Source organism: Sinocyclocheilus rhinocerous, unplaced genomic scaffold, assembly GCF_001515625.1.
Source record: "Sinocyclocheilus rhinocerous isolate Xijiao unplaced genomic scaffold, SAMN03320098_v1.1 scaffold2882, whole genome shotgun sequence".
Classification (NCBI taxonomy): Eukaryota; Metazoa; Chordata; class Actinopteri; order Cypriniformes; family Cyprinidae; genus Sinocyclocheilus; species Sinocyclocheilus rhinocerous.
In genome coordinates this window covers 83,216-103,674 of record NW_015644632.1, presented here as the reverse complement: position 1 = coordinate 103,674, position 20,459 = coordinate 83,216, and the positions used below count along the sequence as shown (strand labels likewise).

Below are 20,459 nucleotides of genomic sequence, written 5' to 3'. Positions count from 1 at the left end.
AGTTATTTTAAATTGTAATAATATTTCACAGTTTTACTGTATTTGTGAGCTAATAAATGCAGCGTTGATGAGCAGAAAATATGTCTTTCAAAAACATTAAAAACTCTTACCGACATCAAAACTTTGAAAAATATTCTTTGCAGAAGTTGATAACTGTTTTAATCACTATACAATATGTTAATGCACCTGCTACAGCACTGACACAGCACCAGAGGGCGCTCTCACCTAAATACTGACTAGTGCTGTTTAGAATAGCATACTTCTCTTAGGTCTATCTGTAGTATGTATACTGCTCACTTGCACAGTATGCATTTTCTGTATGCATAGAATACCCAAACAGAAATAGTATAGTGCATATTATATGTTGTACACTATGAAGTATACTAAATAAAAATAGTATGCGCAGCAGCACAGTATGCAGTACACTAGTATTCAAGTCTCAACACAGCCCTGAACGCATTCGCTACCATCTGTTTATGATTTTCTGTCAGTGTATAAATAGCCTGGTCAATCTATCATGTGTGCAGATTCTGAACATTATGGTCTTGTTCTTGTTTGTTGTTGCCTTCACTCTAGTGTTTGGACTGCTGTGACTCTCTTTCATGCTAAGTTTTGTTTAGGGTGAGATGTTGCAAGATGTCCTCTGGCGCAGGATTTCCCTTTTTGAAATATATTTTTCGTTGTTCTTGTTGTTTGTTTTGTAATTTTGAGGTGTTCAGTTTAATTTTGGTTTTAGAAAATAAACGTAGAAAATGGCTCTCCTCACAGATCAACTCTTTCTTGTTTTTGTTTCATGCTCTCTGTGCCTTGCCCTGGACTTTTAGGTCACTTCCTGTCTCCCGTGGTGTTTGTAGTCAGTTTGTAGTCTGTTTGTTCATTGGTTCCCCTTGATTAGTCTCCCCAGGTGTGTCTTATCTTGTTAAGCTTGTTAGCCCACTGTGTGTTTATAATTATATAGCCCTAGTTTTTCTTTAGTTCCTTGTGAGTTGTTGAATGTAATGGTTGTCAGTTTGCCAGTCATTCTGTTCTTTGTTCCCTTTGGTTTTTGCCTTATTGTTTGTTCTAGTTTTTCCATGAAATACCAGCACATAGATCCTTGCCTCTGCCTGTTTCCCCCAGCTTCTCCACAACATTACAGTTTTTTTAACTATCATGTCTCTTTGACTAGTACATCTTTGAACCTATATTTAGTATAAGTAAAGTACTTAAGTACTGTTAAAATCAGATACTCTAAGACTTTTACTCAAGTTGTTTTGGAATTGGTGATTTGTAACGTGTAGTGGAGTAATTTTCACTGTAAAGTATCTGTACTTTTACTCCAGTATGGTTTTTAGGTACTCTTTACACCTCTGATAGTTTGTCTATACAATGGAAGTCAATGGGAACCAAACCCATTTGGTTACCAGCATTCTTCAAAATATCTTCCTTTGTGTTCCACAGATGAAATAAATCATGACAGAATTTTTCAACCATTTTAAAACATCTAAAACATTAGATGTTTCTTTATTTTGGACTGAAAAGATAAAGTGAGGTCCTTGAGGTTAAATGCACCCCTGAGAATCAGACACCAGACACCCAAATGGCATGACATAGATGGTTTTATTATTTTTAGCCTAATTGATTATTTTAACTGAATAATTTTAAAATAGTAGATTCCCATGGGCTAACTGAGAATAATCATTCAGTCTATTGCTATTATGACATCAAGGAAATTAAAGAAAAAGCCTACCTTTCCAGATATCTTTAACTGGGATTCGATTTTTCAGTTTGTCTTAACTACATTCAAAAAGCATATTTTAATAAAAGTTTGAGAGATTTATTTATTTATTTTTACCTTCTGTGGGTCAGGAAACTGCCGCTGACGTGTCCAGAGCCGTCACAGCCTGGGGTGGGACATGACATACCGTCCGTCTTCCCAGCCTTCCATGTGAACTGGGGGCCATTGATATAGCCGTCCTTCTGCCGTTTGGCCGCTAGAGGGCAGCCTGATGCGCTGCGGTGTGACGCATATTTGCCCGTTATGTGACCCTGACCATCACAACCAGGAACCGGACACCTGAAAACATAAATAAACTACTGTTTCACTGTACTGGGATCTCTTTCACACAAACTACAAAACAAAAATAACACTGCCTATAGTGCCACCTACACTCTAAAAAATGCTGGGTTAAATACAACCCAGTGCTGGGTAAAATAGGGACAAACCCAGCAATTGGGTTGTTTTGACCCAGCGGTTGGGTTACTACCCAGAAGGTTGGGTTAAACATTTAACCCAACCGCTGGGTCAAAACAGCCCAATTGCTGGGTTTGTCCCTATTTTACCCAGCACTGGGTTGAATTTAACCCAGCATTTTTTTGAGTGTAGCAGAAGCTGGATTATAACTATAACTTTTTGCCTCCTTATATTGTCTAGTAATTGGAACACATCACTTTAGTGTCATAAAAGATCAACATAGTCTGTTAAAGGAAGTTGATAAGTTTGGTGGCAGTGACTATATTTGCAATATTCACATCCAGGAAAGGAAATAATTATTGTTTGGATGTCACTTAGAAGAAGTGGATGCAGATGAAGTTATCGCAGGCAGTGAGTCGGTACCTGATCGGCTCCTGGTCTTCCTTGTCCTCTTTACTGTGTGTTATCTTTATTCCAGTCTTCCGAGCCCGTGGGCATCCTGACAAACTGAGGTAAAACAAACTGTTGTTACTTAAGCGAAATTAAGTACACTTCAAAATACTTCAACAGAGTATTTATTATGAAAATAAGATGCTTTAAAAGTGTGAACTAAAGGCAATGTTTTCAGACACTTAACTGCATGTTGTTTACAACTGAATGAAAATGTATTATAGTTTAAATGTATATTAAATGCATTTAGCAGTGCTTTTTGACCCACTTAAGTACACTTTTATATGTCATTTCATAATTATTGTCTTTTGAAATATGGTGAAAGTGTACTGCCGAATATACTGACAAACATTTATGGTAAACTAAAATACAATTTAATACCATTTCTATTAGACCTTATATTTAAATATATTCGTTTGTAATGTCAAAGTTGTAATTTAGTACATTTAAAATATATTGACTATAAATGTAATATTTGAATAACACACTACAGTTCAAATTATAATCAAGTACTTTACAAGTGCTTTAATGTGTTACGAAACATAGTCATTAAAAGTGAACTCTCTTTAGTACACTAACATTAATTGGATTTTTATTTATTATTGGAATTTTGTTTTGTTCCACGAGGGTGTGTGTGCACATTACCTTCTATGTGAAGCATAGTTGCCAGTGATATGTCCCGAGCCGTCACAGCCCGGGGTCAGGCACCTGGGACAGAAATACACCCTGTTACTGCCCAGCATGCAAAAGAACAGCCCTGACGTAACATTCCCAGCGTCTTCTTTTTGACTCACACAACAGCCTTTCTACAAACCTTCCAAATAAAACTCATGATTTGTTAAATGAATGCAAGGCTTATAGAAATGTAGGAAAGAAGCTTCATAGCCTGAGGCAGTGCATTCATTACATTAGCAATACAATAAAAAGTGTCCAATAATCAGATACAAAACAGCTGTAAGCATCTTTTTAACTACTTTTATTATTTGACTAACATGAGTATTTGTGATATTCTGTCTCGTTTCCCCTGTTTTGTGTTTAAGGATGTTTATGTTTGTGTAATTCTTTTTCACGAGGGAAGCTCAATAGTTCAACTCTGTTATGGGAATAAAACAACAGTGATCAGTTTTGTTAAATTATTATTGCTATTATTATTATTGTGTGGCACTTTTTTTTTTTTCATATTACAAAATGTATTCCCTGTGAAAATTATGGTGTGACGCAATGATATGTGTCAACTAAGGCAATTATTATCCATTTAACAGGACTTTAAAATGTGCAGTTTTACTGTATTGGGGGGTCCGGGGGGGCCTTTTGTGTACATAGAAAAAGTCTTAGATCTTTGAGTTCAGCTCATGAAAAATGGGGGCAAAAACAAAAGTGTTGCGTTTATAATTTTGTTCAGTGTATATATACTCCATTATCTATTCAAGTTATAAGCATATCATACATTTCAAACTTACTGTGACTCACTGTCTCTACTGAAATAACATCAAGTAGCACTTTTACATGGTTCATAAGTATTGGCGCTTAGTAAGCTGTAATCACATATTAATGATTAAAGTAATATTTCAAGAATAAGCTATTGATAAACTCATATTTGTTGATCACTAATCTGAATTTTTGGTTAATTTCCCTATTGTTGCGTCTCATTATCTATGATGGCCATGGCCCTGGTGCTTTAGGTCTGGAGTGGCATAACATTATGTTTTTGAAAACAACAGTTTGATCCTTACTTGAGTTCTTGTGAGTTGGTGGCCATCATACTCCGAATGCTTTTATCTGCTAAAGGACAACCTGAAAGACTAAAAGATTGCATATGCAGATGTTAGTGAAACAAAACAGTGGTCAGACATGCTACTAATACTAAACAACACACACACAGACATAATCCACTCAGAAAACACTGCGAATGCAATAAAGCCATGGTGCAAGTGGAGGGGATTTTTTTTTTTTTGCTCTATATTTTAACCCTTTGAATAGCAAAGCATTTTTTTTTCTTGAAATTAGCACTTATCCCTGGTGACATATTCAAAGGGTTAACATGGAGAGGTGGTCTCTACAAACTTTCCGACAGCATAGTTGAAGTAAGCTGAAAACAATAAATTCATTAGACTGAATCCACCATTAGAAAATGGAGTCACACCTTCTATGTGAGGCGTAATTATCGGTTACGTGACCACTCCCATCACACCCTGGTGTTGGACATCTGTCTCCAGAAAAAATATACAGAATGTAAGGCCAAAATCCAAAACATAACAAAGGAAACAAAATATTATATTACCAAATGTCAACGAAAAATGCTTGGTAAAAATGGCAACACTTCAATTGAGTCCCCACATGAGCATTACAACACCTTTATGTGCATTACAGGGGTTAGAAACATTAAAAGAGCTGAAATGTTTTTATTAGGGCTGCCAATTTTACATTTTCGATCAGATTAATTACATTATATGTTGATTAATTAGTTAAATCAATCACAATTACTGCAGATTCACAAAAACATGAAGGTGCTACTTCAAGCGTGCTCCAATAATGAGAAAAGTAACTTTTAATCACAATAAGGAACGCTGTCACATTTTAGTAATTATGTCTGAAACCAGAAATGCTACTTACTGAAATGAAAGCCATATAGCCGATATGTCTCTATACTGTTGCTTAAATGACTGCTAATTCAAGTTGGGAAACTCAAATCAGAGTATTTGACAAATGGCTATTTCTCCATTAAAGACAACTGAATCGTATCCTCATTGTTGCTTTCTGAGAACTGTTTGTTTCTCCTGACATGTGCCAGAGAATTAGACTTTTTCATACTTTTGACCTGACACCCAATCATATTTTGTTTCATACTTTCTGAGATTTGTTTACTCTTGCTTTGAACCAAACAGACCAACATTTAAATATTTTAAATAAAACAAAAATGTTATATGTGCTACACTACACTATAAATCTAAATCCAGAGGATCACTTGTATCATCATTATATATCGTCATTATAGATATAACTTTATTACTTTCTGTAAAGCTGCTTTGAAACTATGTGTATTGTGAAAAGTGCTATTTCACTTGATTTGATGCATTATTACTGTAAATGCACTCCTTTTTAATTTGTTTTTCTTTAGATCATTAAATGAATCTGTTAAATTGACAGCCCTAATTCGATTACCTTTTTGGTCCAGTTACAGTCTATGCATTGGTGCCTAGTTGAACCTGAACTCTGATTGGCTGTTAATGCAAAGTGTTGCCCAAATATCTATGATGTTGTTTTTATCGTTTACAGTTCTAGTTTATTGTTTCCAGTTTAGCTTCACTGTCTCCAAGAGTGTATGTGTCACAAATCCTGTCCATGGACTTCTGTCCGCTTGCCACCAGAGGTTGCCCTCCCATTATATTGACTTTCACATTACACAGACTGTTGCATGTCACTCTGGACTACATTTCCCATCATCCATTGCACTGATTGCACACAGCTGTAACCAATCACACACACACTATATTACACCCACTCAGATCCTTCTCAAACTGCCGAGTATTGTTTGCGCATATCGCTAGTCTGTGATAGCAACGTTACGGAGCCATTCTGAGTTTGCCTAGTTTCTAGTCTTGGTCTGTTTCGCCTGTTTAGTCTAGTTGTGGTTTTGGATATCTTGCCTGTCTTTGGATTGCCCCTCTCGTCTCGCCCTATTCGGATACTGTTTACCCTTCGCCTGGACCATCGCCTGTGTTTCGGATTAACCCTTAGGATTACCTTGTTTGGACATTGTTCGCCGAAGATCGACCACGCCCGTTCACTGGACTACTCTTGTGTCTTGCCCTCAATATACCCGTTTGCCATTGTTTGACCCATGCCTGTTATGAGCACATCTCTTAATAAAAGCATGCACATGGATCCGCTCGCTTCACGTCTCTGTCGCCCCGTAACAGTATGAGTCCTAAATCACATCACATCCTAGAGACAAGCTGAGCCATGAACGGCTCGAATTAAATTATGTTTTAAATCCATAAAGCATAAAAAAAAAAAGAAGTGCACTCGGTGTCCTGACTCTACATTTATGTCAGATCATGTGGCATGCAGTAGAGCTGAGCTCTAAAGAAGAAAGTAAGAGAAGATAAAGGAGAGGAACAGGAAGAGACGGGTGGGTGATCACATCATTGCTCACGTTATCAGGTCCTTTTTGCTTTCTTTGCAAGGCGGGAATTTTGGTTTGGGACTGGGAATGCCGACATCAGTAGTGTACGCGCTGTCCTCTAAAATGTCCTGGAAGGGATCCAGATCATCAGCCTGTAACAAAGCCAGAAAGTAAGAGAAAGAGAGCTGTTAGTATTAGGTGTTTCGCCACAATCTCTTTCATTAGAGAATCATCTTGAACTGCTTAGAATTTCTCAGTTAAATATAATTTTTTTTAAGGATGATACATGTTTCAAACCCTGAGAACCTTTGATCTTTCTCCAAATGACGGCCATTTAAAAGTAGCAATGTATAATTACCACTCACAGTAATATTGTGAAATATTATTTCAATATAAAATAACAGTTTTTTTTTTTTATTTGAATGTATTTTAAAATGTATTTTATTCCCTTGATGCAAGGCTGAATTTTCAGCATCATTACTCTAGACTTCAGTGTCACATGATCCTTCAGAAAGCATTCTAATATGCTGATTTGCTGCTCAAGAAACATTAGAAACTGGTTTTCCATGAGAAAGTAGTTTGCCATGTCCTAAATTTTGGATGTTTTGTCAAATAACGAACCCCAGCTCATCCAGTTCATTTGTCACAGTGGAAAAAGAGGATGAAGCGGAGTGCTTTGCACTGTGGGATTCAATATTTCACACACTTTGCTTTGTAATAAGGTACACATTATGATGTAGGTCATCCTGGTATTTCATCCATAAAGAAAATGTGCTCACTGCAGAAATAGTAACAGTGTGGTAGTATGCTATTCTGAACATAGTTAGATGTGTTTGATAGCAGCTGTTTTTCCACTTTCCCTGTCAAACATCAATGCATCCTCATTTATACCAGAAAAAGGCACAGCAATAACCTGCATCAGGCCAGAAGACCTGCCATTAGCTGAAAGTGAACATTTTAGAAATCAGCAAAGAAACACGTTTTCAAATGAAAAGACACTTGTGCATATTCGGCCCATTTTCAGGAGACTGTGCCATTGTGCCTGAAAATAAAAATAAATAAATAAAAACAAATCATAATTTCTTCCAACCTGAAGTGCTTGAAGCATTTCTCACAGTGAGCATCATGGCGGAGGAGTAAACTCACTATAATTTTAGAAATACTACTCTTGTTGAGTAATAGAATATCGTTTTTTTTTTCTTTTTCAAATATGCAGTTTATTAGGGTGTCCGCAGCCGTTCAGCGCTCATGAACCGGCCGAGAGCAACCTCACCTCGGCCAGATCTTCTGGAACTTACCCCTGGCTCTGATGTCTCTATAGTGGTTAAACATGAGATATAATTTGTTTGGGGTAAATCTAATGGGTAGTCTTTGATCTCATTAATCTATTATTGTTCCAGAGCAAATAGTTTACCATGTCAATCAGCTTCCAACCTTATTTGTCACAGGCACACATGAAGTCCTTCACTTTAAAAATGCACAATTCTTCCACACACCCAATTTGTATGAAGCATCCGTTGGATGTTGAGAAGTGCACATCAATCAGTCCTTCCACAACTAACACGGCAGAGGATGTGAGAATGAATCTGTTAGTTGTGCAGCATCAGTGAGACTTTTAGATTTCAGCAAATACCTTTAGAAAAGAAGGATTTACAGTGAGACTTTCCTGGTATTAAGATAAAAAGGGAAACAGCAGGTGGAGATGGAAATCAGAGTGCTGCCATACACTAGATGGCAGTGTGGTGACATGACAAAGTCTGTGTGCGTGCCAGTGTCCTCTGCAGCTCTTTCTGATAGCTTTCACGTTTCAGGTTATCCAACAAGCTCTTTTCAGCATCATACACACACACACACACACACACATATATATATTATGTGTGTTTTTCGGGGGTATCTAACGTTGGTGAACATGATCATCTCAAAGAGGTTTGTGCTTACTTTTCTAAAGCAGTTGGAGGGGGGGAGCAACCATACTTTCACACAAGCCAGCACAACTCAAAAATGAAGTCTAATATTTGAATGCAATATATTTTACAAAAATGGCAAATTTGAAGAATACTAACTTATTCTGCTCAACTGAGAGATTTTAATCAGATGTTAGCATTAAAAGCATCGTCCTCTTTTGGTGAAGCACCATTCAGCAGGCTTTATACCTCTGAACAAAACCGAGCTCGCTCTCTCTCTCTCTCTCTCTCTCTCTCTCTCTCTCTCTCTCTCACACTCTATGAAGAGTTTATTTGCAAAAACAGATAACTCCGTTTTTAATTAATTTTCAAAAATCATGTTTTTTATTGTGTTATCGTGTTTTTATTGTGCTTTATTGTGTTAGTTAGCTGTATTTCTTTAGTTATTATTATTTAATCAAAACAAACCAACTGTAGTTTGATTGATATTAAGTCCCTTTAAGGGTATTCTATAGTCTTTGATATTAATTGGAATGCAGGATAAAAAAAACAAAAAAAAACATGATTTTTGAATATCTGAGTTATCTGTTTTTTGCAAATAAACTCTTCATATGGTTTTATTGTTTTAAAAAATTTTTTGAGCAATTTTACACATTATTGCAATTAATTACAATAATATGTGTAATATTTTGTTTTTCCATTCAAAGCTTGACTTCTCCTTTATTAATACTGACTTAGTATGTTTTTGTTACAGTATTTGGATCCTTTGACAGATATTTTGAATAAAATGGCGAGTTTTAAGTGTTATACATTACATTGTTGGCCAAAACAATGATTTGATCATTTTTTGTATGTTAAATTCTGCATTTTTACAGTTTCTTTCAGTTGTACTGAAAAGCAAAGGCTGTTTAATTGGCCTATTCATTTCATTGTGACAACTATTGTTGTCAGTATGTGTTCAATGAACTGTAGCAACAATTTTCAATGTGTTCAATAGCTTATTTATAACTGACTTATAAAAATAAACCAAACCTGAGAAATATTCATTGGAGGAGAAAGGCACTAATTACCCCTAGTCTCCCCAATACTGAAATATCTAATATAATATATTATGACCTCCACTATGTCAACACTGAAATGAAATTATCCGCTAGGCTAGCTTGACAGATTTCTGTACTAATTCCACTGGAACTGATTTGATGTCACACAGAGCGCTGTTTGTGTGTGCAAGCAGAAATTTTGTGCATTGCTCCTCATCAGCATGAAAAAGCTGCTGAGCAAGGATTGCTTTTAAGGTTAGTAGTTGTAGAACTCAACCCTGCTGACTTGATCATGTACATACAGTGTACACTGTTAGACTTTGCTGTAATTTTACAGTTACTTACCGCAAAAAAAGCCCAGTAAACTACCATATATATGTTTTACGGTTAACTACTGTAATATGCACTGAATTATGAATATGTTAATGCCATTTACAGTAATTTACTGTATATGGGAATTTGCGGTACTTTACTGTTTGCTCAAAAGCAGTAGTGCTACTGTAAATTGTTCTGCAGATGAAAAACATGAATCTGCATTCTCAATTTAATGTCTGGGTAAGCACAAGTGTGGTGAAATAAATGTATTTTTAAAATGATTAAAAAATAAAATATATAAACTTTGCTTACACCCCTCAAAATTTAAATTTTATTCGCGCGCAAAGCCCGCGCAACAACCTGGCAGAGGTTATATAAACTGAGGCTTGTGTCGGGGGCGCGCATAACGGACTTCCCCTCTGAGTGAATCGCCAGACGTCAGCTGCGAGTTTTCTTGTGGTAAGTACTTTTCGCTTACTTTTAAAACGTAAACCATTATCAATATCAATGAAATTAAAAAATATGAAGAAAGTAAATGTAAAATCTAATTATAGGCTATTACTAGGACAGTCTGAGGGAAAAGTTTGTTTTCCTCAAAAACTGCCGCTTTCATGAAACTCATTCAATTGTCCTGCAACTGACTAGTATAGTGACTATACAGTATAGTGACTATACTGACCTTTCCAGTATAGATGTGTAGTATTTACACAAACAATTATTTTTCGACTTTTTTACTGCTAGTTATGGTATATTTTACTCCTCAGTTAAATGAATACCGTTAAATGTGGCTTTTTACCTCTAAACAAACCCGAGCGCGCTCTCTCTCTCTCTCTCTCTCTCTCTCTCTCTCTCTCTCTCACACTCTCTATCTCAGTTTGAGCTGGCTTATAAAGAAGATCCTAAGCTCCTCTCTGCTGATGTGGGTGAGGTGTGTGTGTGTGTGTGTGTGTGTGTGTAGGTCAGGTTTTGTCACATAACAGGCACAAATTTTTCCCACATGTATCGTAAAACCTGAAATTATATTTTGTGGGGTGCAGCCAACAATCCTCATGAGGAAAAATGGCTCAATAAACATACAAATAATGTCTTAATGAAACTGGGAAAATGAAAAAAAAAGTTTGTGGGAGTTGGATTGGGGAGAAGTTTGGGGGATAGAAAATATTAAGACATTTATATTTTAAGTATAAAAACATATACATCAAAGTGTCTGTGTTTGAAATACCCTGAATACCTCAGTTTAAATTAGTATATTAGAAACTATATGTGAATAATAAAATGAAAATTCTGCCATCATTAACTCACCCTCATGTTGTTTCAAACCTGTATGACTTTTATTCTTCAGTTGAATACAAAAGGTGAATGTCTGAAAAATATCCTGAGCCACTTCCTTCCATATAATGAAAGTGAATGGGGACTCAGTATTATAAATATAATCCATACAACATATGCACAATATCCGAAGTTGATTTATGTGAAAAGTATTGAAGTCATTATTTACTAATAATACTCCCCTCTGGCGAAGCTCTGAAATAGACTACAAAAGTTGTTAAAAACTACAAAAATGTCAATGCCCTTTGATTAATAATATAGTGGTTATGATGTTGCCAGGGTGTTTCTATGTGGTTCCTAGGGTTCAATAAGTCAGTTCAATAAGTGATATTCACAAAAACTCACAAAACTCATAAAAAACTCCAAAACTCTTAACATAAAAATTGACAGTTTAGCATTCCATCACTTGCTCACCAGTGGATCCTCTCCAGTGAATGGGTGCCGTCAGAATGAGAGTCCAAACAGCTGATATAAATATCACAATAATCCACAAGTAATCCCATTCACTGCAGAGGATCCACTGGTGAGCAAGTGATGGAATGCTAAATTGTCAATTTTGGGTGACCTATTCCTTAAATGAAATGTTGTTAATGCAATATGTATTAACTGATAATAAAACAAAAAAAAACAAAAAAACAACCTAATTTATTTTAATGTTAATATATTTAAATAAAAAAACATCAAATGTGAGCTGTCACACAGTGAATACTAGGAATGCCAATTAAAGCAATATTAGATAATGTTAGTGATTTTAGAACAGCTAAAACGAAGGCTAAATGGTTTTATAAAATTGTTACTACATATATCTGGCAAGGTTTCATAAACACATAGCAATAAAAATGTAGTAATTTATTAATAACAAATAATAAAGATTAGTTGCCAAGCAACACACAGATGCAGTGGCGCAGTAATACTGATATAAAGCACTGGCACATAATAGACTACGTTATCCTCAGGCAAAGAGACAGGCAAGACGTCAAAGTAACTAAAGCAATGTGTGGTGCAGAATGCTGGACCGATCACCGGCTGCTGATCTCCAAGCTTAACATCAGAATTCAGCCTCCAAGACGGCCGCAGGTGAAGAAGGTTCCAATGAGACTGAATGTTTCTAAGCTGAAGTGTACCCAGGTTAAGCAGTCACTGGCAGAAGAGCTGGATAGAAAGCTGGAACCTTTGAATTTTGACTTGCACGATGTTGACTCAGACTGGATTACATTTAGAGATGCGGTCTATGCCACTGCCAAGGAAGTGTTGGGTCCCACCACACCCGGATTGGTTTGATGACAACAACAAGCACATTCAATCTTTGCTAGATGAAAAACATCGACTTCACAGATCATACCTAAATGATACGTCCTCTGCACCCAAGAAAGATGCTTTCAACAACATCAGAAGAACCATCCAACTTGAACTGCGACGAATGCAGGATGATTGGCTGAGTGAGAAAGCTGACGAGATCCAGGCTTTTGCTGATCGTAAGGACATAAAGAACTTCTACAGCGCACTCAAGGCTGTCTACGGTCCCACTTCTTCAGGATTGTCTACCCTCCTCAGTGCAGATGGGAACACACTGATAACAGGCGAGGAAGAAGTGCTTCAGAGCGGGGCAGAACACTTTAATAGTGTTCTTAACCGCCCGTCCTCCATCAATGACGCAGCGATTGCTCGTCTGCCACAAGCTGCAATAGATCACTCGCTTGCCGACCCCCCTAGTGCAGTTGAGGTGGAAGAAACAGTTAAATGTCTCTCTAGTGGCAAAGCACCAGGGGCTGACTCCATTCCAGCGGAAATCTACACCTCTGGCGGTCCACAGTTGAACAGGAAGCTTTCTGAGTTATTCCAATCCATGTGGAACCAAGAGAAAGTCCCACAGGAGCTCAAGGATGCCTCCATCGTTCATCTTTATAAGCGTAAAGGGAACTGACAAGACTGCGACAACCACCACGGCATCGCCCTGCTATCCGTTGCAGGGAAGATTCTAGTCAGGATACTGCTGAACCGCTTAAACCAACATCTGGAGCGTGGCATGCTACCTGAGAGTCAGTGCGGGTTCCGGCAGGGCCGTGGGACAATAGATATGATCTTTGCTGCACGTCAACTGCAAGAGAAGTGCCAGGAGCAGAATGCTGGCCTTTACACCACTTTTGTGGACCTGACAAAAGCTTTTGATACTGTCTCCAGAGAAGGACTTTGGAAGATCATGTCCAAGTTCGGCTGCCCTGGCAAGTTCATCGCAATGGTTAGGCAGTTCCATGACGGCATGCAGGCAAGCGTACAGGATGGCGATGTATACTCTGAGCCATTCCCAGTAACAAATGGCGTCAAACAGGGATGTGTCCTTGCCCCCACTCTCTTCAGTATGATGTTCTCAGCTATGCTGACAGACGCATTTCACGACGATGACATTGGCGTCGGTATCAGATACCGTACCAATGGAAAGTTGTTTAACTTGCGGAGACTGCGGGCCAAAACAAAAGTCCAGGAAGCCACCGCCTGTGACTTTCTCTTCGCTGATGACTGTGCATTAAATGCCAGCACTCAGTTGGACATGCAGAGGAGCATGGATCAATTCTACAAAGCCTGTGATGACTTTGGACTTACAATAAGCACAAAGAAGACCAAAGTGCTTTTTCAGCAAGCCCCTGCAACACCATACACTGAACCAACCATCATAGTCAACGGTGAGGAACTTAAAGTGGCGGACAAATTTGTCTACCTTGGCAGTACACTGTCCCGTCATGTCAGCATTGATAAGGAAGTCAGTTATCGGATATCCAGGGCAAGTTCTGCTTTCGGCAGGCTTTATGACAGAGTATGGGAAAGAAGAGGTATTAGCATGAAGACCAAGCTCAAAGTATATCGCGCAGTTGTCCTGCCCTCCCTACTGTATGCCAGTGAAACCTGGACAGTGTACAGTCGGCATGCCAAACAGCTCAATTCTTTTCACATGCGCTGCCTCAGAAACATCATGCACATCAAATGGCAGGATACAATTCCTGACACAGAGGTACTCCAGAGAGCAGAGATGGAGAGCGTCTTCGCCATGCTTAAGCACTCCCAGCTCAGATGGGCAGGTCATGTCTGTCGCATGTCTGACGAACGCCTACCAAAACGTCTCCTTTATGGAGAGCTCAAGGAGGGCAAGCGCTCCCAAGGGGGACAAAGAAAGCGCTACAAAGATTGCTTGAAGGCATCCTTGAAATGCTGCAACATCAGCCCCTGACTTCTGGGAAGATCTTGCACAAGAGCGCTCTGCCTGGTGCACCTTGGTCAGATCTGGGGTGTCGGGGTACGAGATAAGTCACATAGAAGAACAGCAGCAGAAGCGCCAGCATCGCAAGAGCAGACTCGGCACAGCATCTCTGGCAAACTCGGCTCCAGCATTCGCCTGTCCATTCTGCAATCGAACTTTCAGAGCGAGGATTGGACTCATTAGCCATCTTCGCACCAACAACATCCAGTGATTCGAAGAAGTCATGGTCATCTTCGCCAGCGAAGGACAAACAACCACAATACTGATATAATGAGATCACATGTATTTTTTTTATAAAGTATTTTACCACGGCTTTGAATGTGGCTAAGCCAATATTAATCAAGGACTGGAACTATCTAATTTATAATTAAAGTTTTTCTCTTAGAATTATAAGATTACTTGTCGTTCACTTCCAAATTTTACTGTAAAATTACCTGAAATGACCCATTAGATCTACTACTTTTTCTCCATATATAGTAAAGAAATTTACCGTTAATCAGGGTTATTATAGTTAACAAAAACTAAAACAATAAAAAAGGTTTTCATTACATGAAATAAAATAAAATCTAAAACCACTTATTTATTTATTTTTCAGGTATTCGCCAAGGCAACATTTCTCATTTTCATTTAGTTTCACTTGAAGAAATAACTACAACTAAATAAACTAAAACAAATAAATAAAACATTAAAAACTATATAATATATTTAAAGAAATCTTAAAAATATATCTATAAATATAATTAATGTCACAATCACCAACTGGAGTGCCCATGAGCTCCACCAGTGGGCACTCCATCCCTGACTTTTGCCATTCACCCTGGACTACATTCCCCATAATCCTTTGCCGGACTCATCATCTATTGCATCACCTGTCACTCATTAGATCTCATCATCAGTTCACAGCTGTCTCACATTAGAAGGACCTTAAAAGATGCACACACACTCGAACACTTCGCTGGTGATTGTTTAGCCTGTAATGATTCCTAGTTTCTGTTATCCTGCCCGTGTTTCCTTGTTTTGCCTTGCCTTGCCTTGCCTTTGTGTATTTTGGATCTTGGACTGTTTATCTGGTTTTTATGATTGTTTTGCTGCCTGCCCTGACCATTGCCTGTTTACGGATTACTCTTTGTCTTTGCCTGGGATATTATTGTTTGCTGGTACTGGACCCTGCCTGTCTGACCACATTTACGAATAAAGCCTGCATTTGGATCCTCAACTCCGTTGTCACTACGCCTCCTTCGTTACAATTAAGAGTTCAAAATATTCAAAGTTTCAAAATATTAACAAAAACTATAATAGTATATCAGTGATATTAATACATTTTTACTGAATATAACTAGGCAAAACATCTGAATAAAGCTGTCAACGTTCAAATAATGCATGAAAGTCACTGTTCTGGTCAAAATGTCAAAGAAAGTGTTATATATTTTAAAGAAAGATAGCAAAGATTTTTGTCAGGTTTGAAGTGATAAAACAACATATCTAGTGTTGAAAATGGGGAAAAAAAGTACTTTGACACTTTGTGGTTGTAAAACGTTAGTGGAACATGTCCATAGCTGAGTCAGGAGATGGAGAAAGTAAAGGAGAGATGAAGAAGATGAGGATGAACATTATGAACACACATCTCAGTACATATAGAGCTGTAATTAGTGAGGGATGAGGAGGTGCTCTCTCTGTCTACAGTCATCCTGACCTCTGTTACTACGGGAACCCCTGGAGGAAGTGACAGCCAAGCTAAGAGGTCACATCCCACGGCTCCACTTCCTGCTGCCGCCTCGACTAAAGCTGTTCCAATTAGACAGCGAGAATGAGAGACAGAGGGATGGACTGCTGGAACACTGGAACACCTCTGCAAAAAAATTTTTCTTACTCAATATTTTTGTCTTGTTTTCCAGTACAGATATCTAAACATTCTTAAATCAAGTTAAATTCGATAAGATATTAAGTCTTGTTTTCTGAAAAATGCATATTTTTTATTTTTCTTTAAGCCAGAAAATATATCTACCAATGCGATAAGAAAAATAGTCTTGCTTATTTTTTTGCAGATACGTCTTGTTTTCAGCAACACTCTTAATTTTGATAGTTTTGGAGAATTTTGAATTTTCAGAAAAATATTTTGCTTCTCAAGTAAATGTATCTTGATTTTAAAAAAGTTTAGATATTTGTACTGGACAAAGACAAAAATCCTAAGTAAGAAAATCATTTTTTGCTGCATAACATTTGATTTTACGGGCAATGTTGTTCTGGTGCTATATTGAGTCACCATTTGATGGCCAACTTAAAATCAGAGTCCTGAAGCAAACACAGCTGAGAAGTCATGCTTAATAAGCGGTTCGGCTCTGTTGCGAGACGAGGGACTGCATGAACACTGCACTACTGAAATAAATGTGTTGAGCAGAGATGGAGATGGAGAGGAAGCATCATCCGCTGAACCTATGACAGCAAGAGAAGAGCACTGCTGCAGGCAGCTCAGCCCATCCTCGACTGCAGAATGACAGCCCATGAAATGAGAGAGACTCACCACATATTATCAACTCTGCTTTTCTCCTGTTTCATGCTGGATGAGTGTATGTGTGCTTAATCTCAGGATATGGTTCCTATATCCCAGACAAATAATATTCATAGTGTCTTCAGCGCTTCAGACTTATATATATATATATATATATATATATACATGCATAAAATAAAATATTTACAATAATAAACAATAAAACATAAAGGCAAATCTCGTATCAGCTTGTTGAGGCAAGATAAACAGGAAGATTATGAATTATTTATAAAAATATTTTAAAATAGCAATTAATGTAATTACAAATGAATTAAATATTAGTTAATTATTTAATATTAGTTACATAACTTTAACTGCATTGGACGTTACAAAAAAATATCTGACCATCAAACAAATAAACAAACAAACAAACTTAATTCAGACACTGATGTACAGAATCAATTTCAGACACTGATGTAGAGAAATTGCCATTGTCAATCTTTATTGGCGATTTATATTATATTATATTATATTATATTATATTATATTACGGGGCCATTGAATGCTTGAATCTGATTGGTTGACAAATGTTCTAAGGTGTGCAATTATTTTCAGAGAAATGCACAGTGAAAGTAGTTCCAGACAGGTCTTGATCGCATTACATGTCCATATCATGATTTCAGTTATTTCAAAGGTCCTTACAGCCTACAACAGCAAAATAACCGAAACCCACAATGACACTGACCAAGCAAATAAATATAGTAAACAACAAGATAAAAACGACAAATTATTTCCATGTTTTTGCCACAAAATTACGTTTTATTATGTACGGAAAGCATATAAACTCTTCCTCCTGTCTGTCTCCCTTACAAATGCACACATACAGTGCGGACACACAATCTCACAGTCGTCAGCGCTGCTTTGACGATTTTTAGTTTAGCAACTTAAAAGCTACATGACATTACTCACATGCGAGGTAATAACAGCGCTGTTCTTGAAGAAGATGAACTTACAGTTTCGCTATTAGAGATGTTGTTGCCGAACACGGTTGAGAGACGCACAGACTCAGGTAATTCACACACTATTAATCTCTCTCTCTCTCTTGAATAAATTCATTAATAACTGCTACCAACGACTCCAGCCTCCTTTACTAGGTCTAATATGACATTTTTGAATTAAAGGAGGCATTGGAAGAGGTGTTGACGAAATTAATCCTGCTCACAAGAGCGTTTTAACGACAACCCGACGAATGTCTTGAAATACAACATCTGAACAATATCTGAGGTGTGGTACCTGTAGTATAAGCAGAATAATTTACTCCGGTCCATTGAATTATTAGAAAATAATGCACACCCGAGGTGTAACGCTTGGGTGTGCATTATTTTCTAATAATTCAACAGCCCGTCGTCAATTACTCCTAACTATTATTATATTATATTATATTATATTATATTATATTCAGGGGTGCACATAAGTGGTCCGCAGTTCCGCATGCACGACCAAAATAAAAAAATGCGCTGTATAAATAAGTTCTGACAGCGCATTTGCGAAACCGACATGGATGATAGCTGTTAATGCACCATTACCATTTTAGGTCGACAAACTGTACTGTATAAGATTTCTATTCAAATTGAAAGCATAAATCTAGGCTACCTGCTGCCGTTTTCAAAGCACAATGCAAAACTGTGACATTTCATTCACTGACGCTCTACTTACTTGCCGGCAACCCACCAAAATAAAAGCCTGCTGATTTTAAGGTTGAAAATGAATTGAAAATTCATATAACAAAAAGAAGAAGAAGAAGAAGAAGTAAATATTAGCATTTTATTTTTAAGTTTACTATCACCGAATGCAGTAAATACAAACCTGACCAGCTGAGCGTTTGCGATCACGTGAACTTGAAGACACTTGTACAAATGCCGATGGGTGACATGAATGGAAATGATTCCAGATTGGTGATTCATTTGTCTGTACTGTATTTTCCTGCGCTCAAACCTGCCAATCTAAAGGATCAAACGCTGTGTATGGCGTTTGAGGTAATTTGTGAATTAGAATAGACTTATGACTGACACACACAGAGTGCTTTGCTGAATGACAGAAAGCTGACGCTGGCTTTGCCGCACGTGCTTTTATAGCTTCCTGGTCATGACGTCACCCGCCCGTGACTTCTTGCCCAGCTATTGGACTGATTTCACATGTGATTCAGAGCGTGGTCACAGAAGGCGTTCCCAAAGCGTTCTCCGATGCAGCTCGAGACTTGTATACAAAACGTTGTATTATGCTTGTTATAGAGTGTGTGACGTCACGTGCACTACGGTTGACGTGGTTGTCACGGCGACCGTCACAGCCCTACTGTGCAATGATGTAGTTTCCTGACATCCAGATTGAACAGCGTTTTCTTTACATGTTTCCGTGTTGTTGTTGCTCAGCATTGGCATGGACGCGATGTTGTCTGGGGGTTTGGCAAAAGGAGAGTGGGACTGTGGGCAGTGCTCGGGGTGGTGACTGAAGGCGGTGACTGAGTAGTTCTGACGTCATCAATATTTGACGAATCCCGTGACATTGCTCGTTACACAGTAAACTTCTGTTGTGTAGCATTTTGAATGTACAAAAATTAAAGGGTTTGTTTAATTTTCATTGGAATAAAAGATAGATTAATGTTTTCGCCTTCATTTGATTACCAGAAAAAATGAAAATACACAACACTGAATTTCTAAAAAAAATAAGTAAATAAAATTAAAATTTCATAGGGCCATATTATTGTATAGAAATTAATAAATTAAGTTGTTTTTATTATTTCATTTAATTAGATATGTTTTTGATTAAACCATTAAAATGGAATACAGAAAAATTAAAATAAAAAAAAAAGAAAGCGCAGAATTTGGGCCCTAAGAATGTCATTTTTGTTAAACTTTTAATAGGCCTAAATTGCTGTTAAATTAAACAAGTTTCATGATTTTAATTAATTAGACATGTTTTTAAATGTTAAAAATTTCATATAATCATCCAGAAAAATTAAAACGAAAAAAAAAAAAAACGAATCCAGAAAAATTTAAACGGAAAAAAAGATTTTGGAAAAAATAAAACTTAGGCTAATTTGGGAAAAATAAAACGGATTTCATAGGGCCCTACAAATATCATGCATCTGAAGCTATAATTTTAATACTAAGCAACAGTGCATATTATATAGGGCCTATTTTAATTCTTTTAAATGGCGCTCACTCGTTTTTGTGAAAGACCCAAGAAGGACCATGCACAGTCACTTTCCACACAGGCACACTTCATGTTTGGTTGAAATAATCCTTAAGCATGTAAATTTATAATTTCCTTCAGTTTAATTTAAATGTGCAATTAAAATAAATAAAAATAAATGTATATTTT

At 37.3% G+C, this 20,459-nt stretch overlaps 1 protein-coding gene across 3 annotated transcripts in view; it reads right to left on the bottom strand.

The window, feature by feature from the left end:
* LOC107758718 (myelin transcription factor 1-like protein) overlaps positions 1-20,459 on the bottom strand; it is a 105,471-nt gene that overhangs the window by 9,126 nt on the left and 75,886 nt on the right. For 2 of the 3 annotated variants that reach the window (XM_016576518.1, XM_016576519.1), the window contains exons 12-16: positions 6,780-6,901; positions 4,357-4,425; positions 3,269-3,331; positions 2,597-2,680; positions 1,835-2,056 (exon numbers count right to left, since the gene is read on the bottom strand). In XM_016576518.1, coding sequence (XP_016432004.1) covers positions 1,835-2,056; positions 2,597-2,680; positions 3,269-3,331; positions 4,357-4,425; positions 6,780-6,901 — 560 coding nt within the window. The remainder of the gene's footprint in view (positions 1-1,834; positions 2,057-2,596; positions 2,681-3,268; positions 3,332-4,356; positions 4,426-6,779; positions 6,902-20,459) is intronic. The other variant, XM_016576520.1, reaches the window with a different exon arrangement.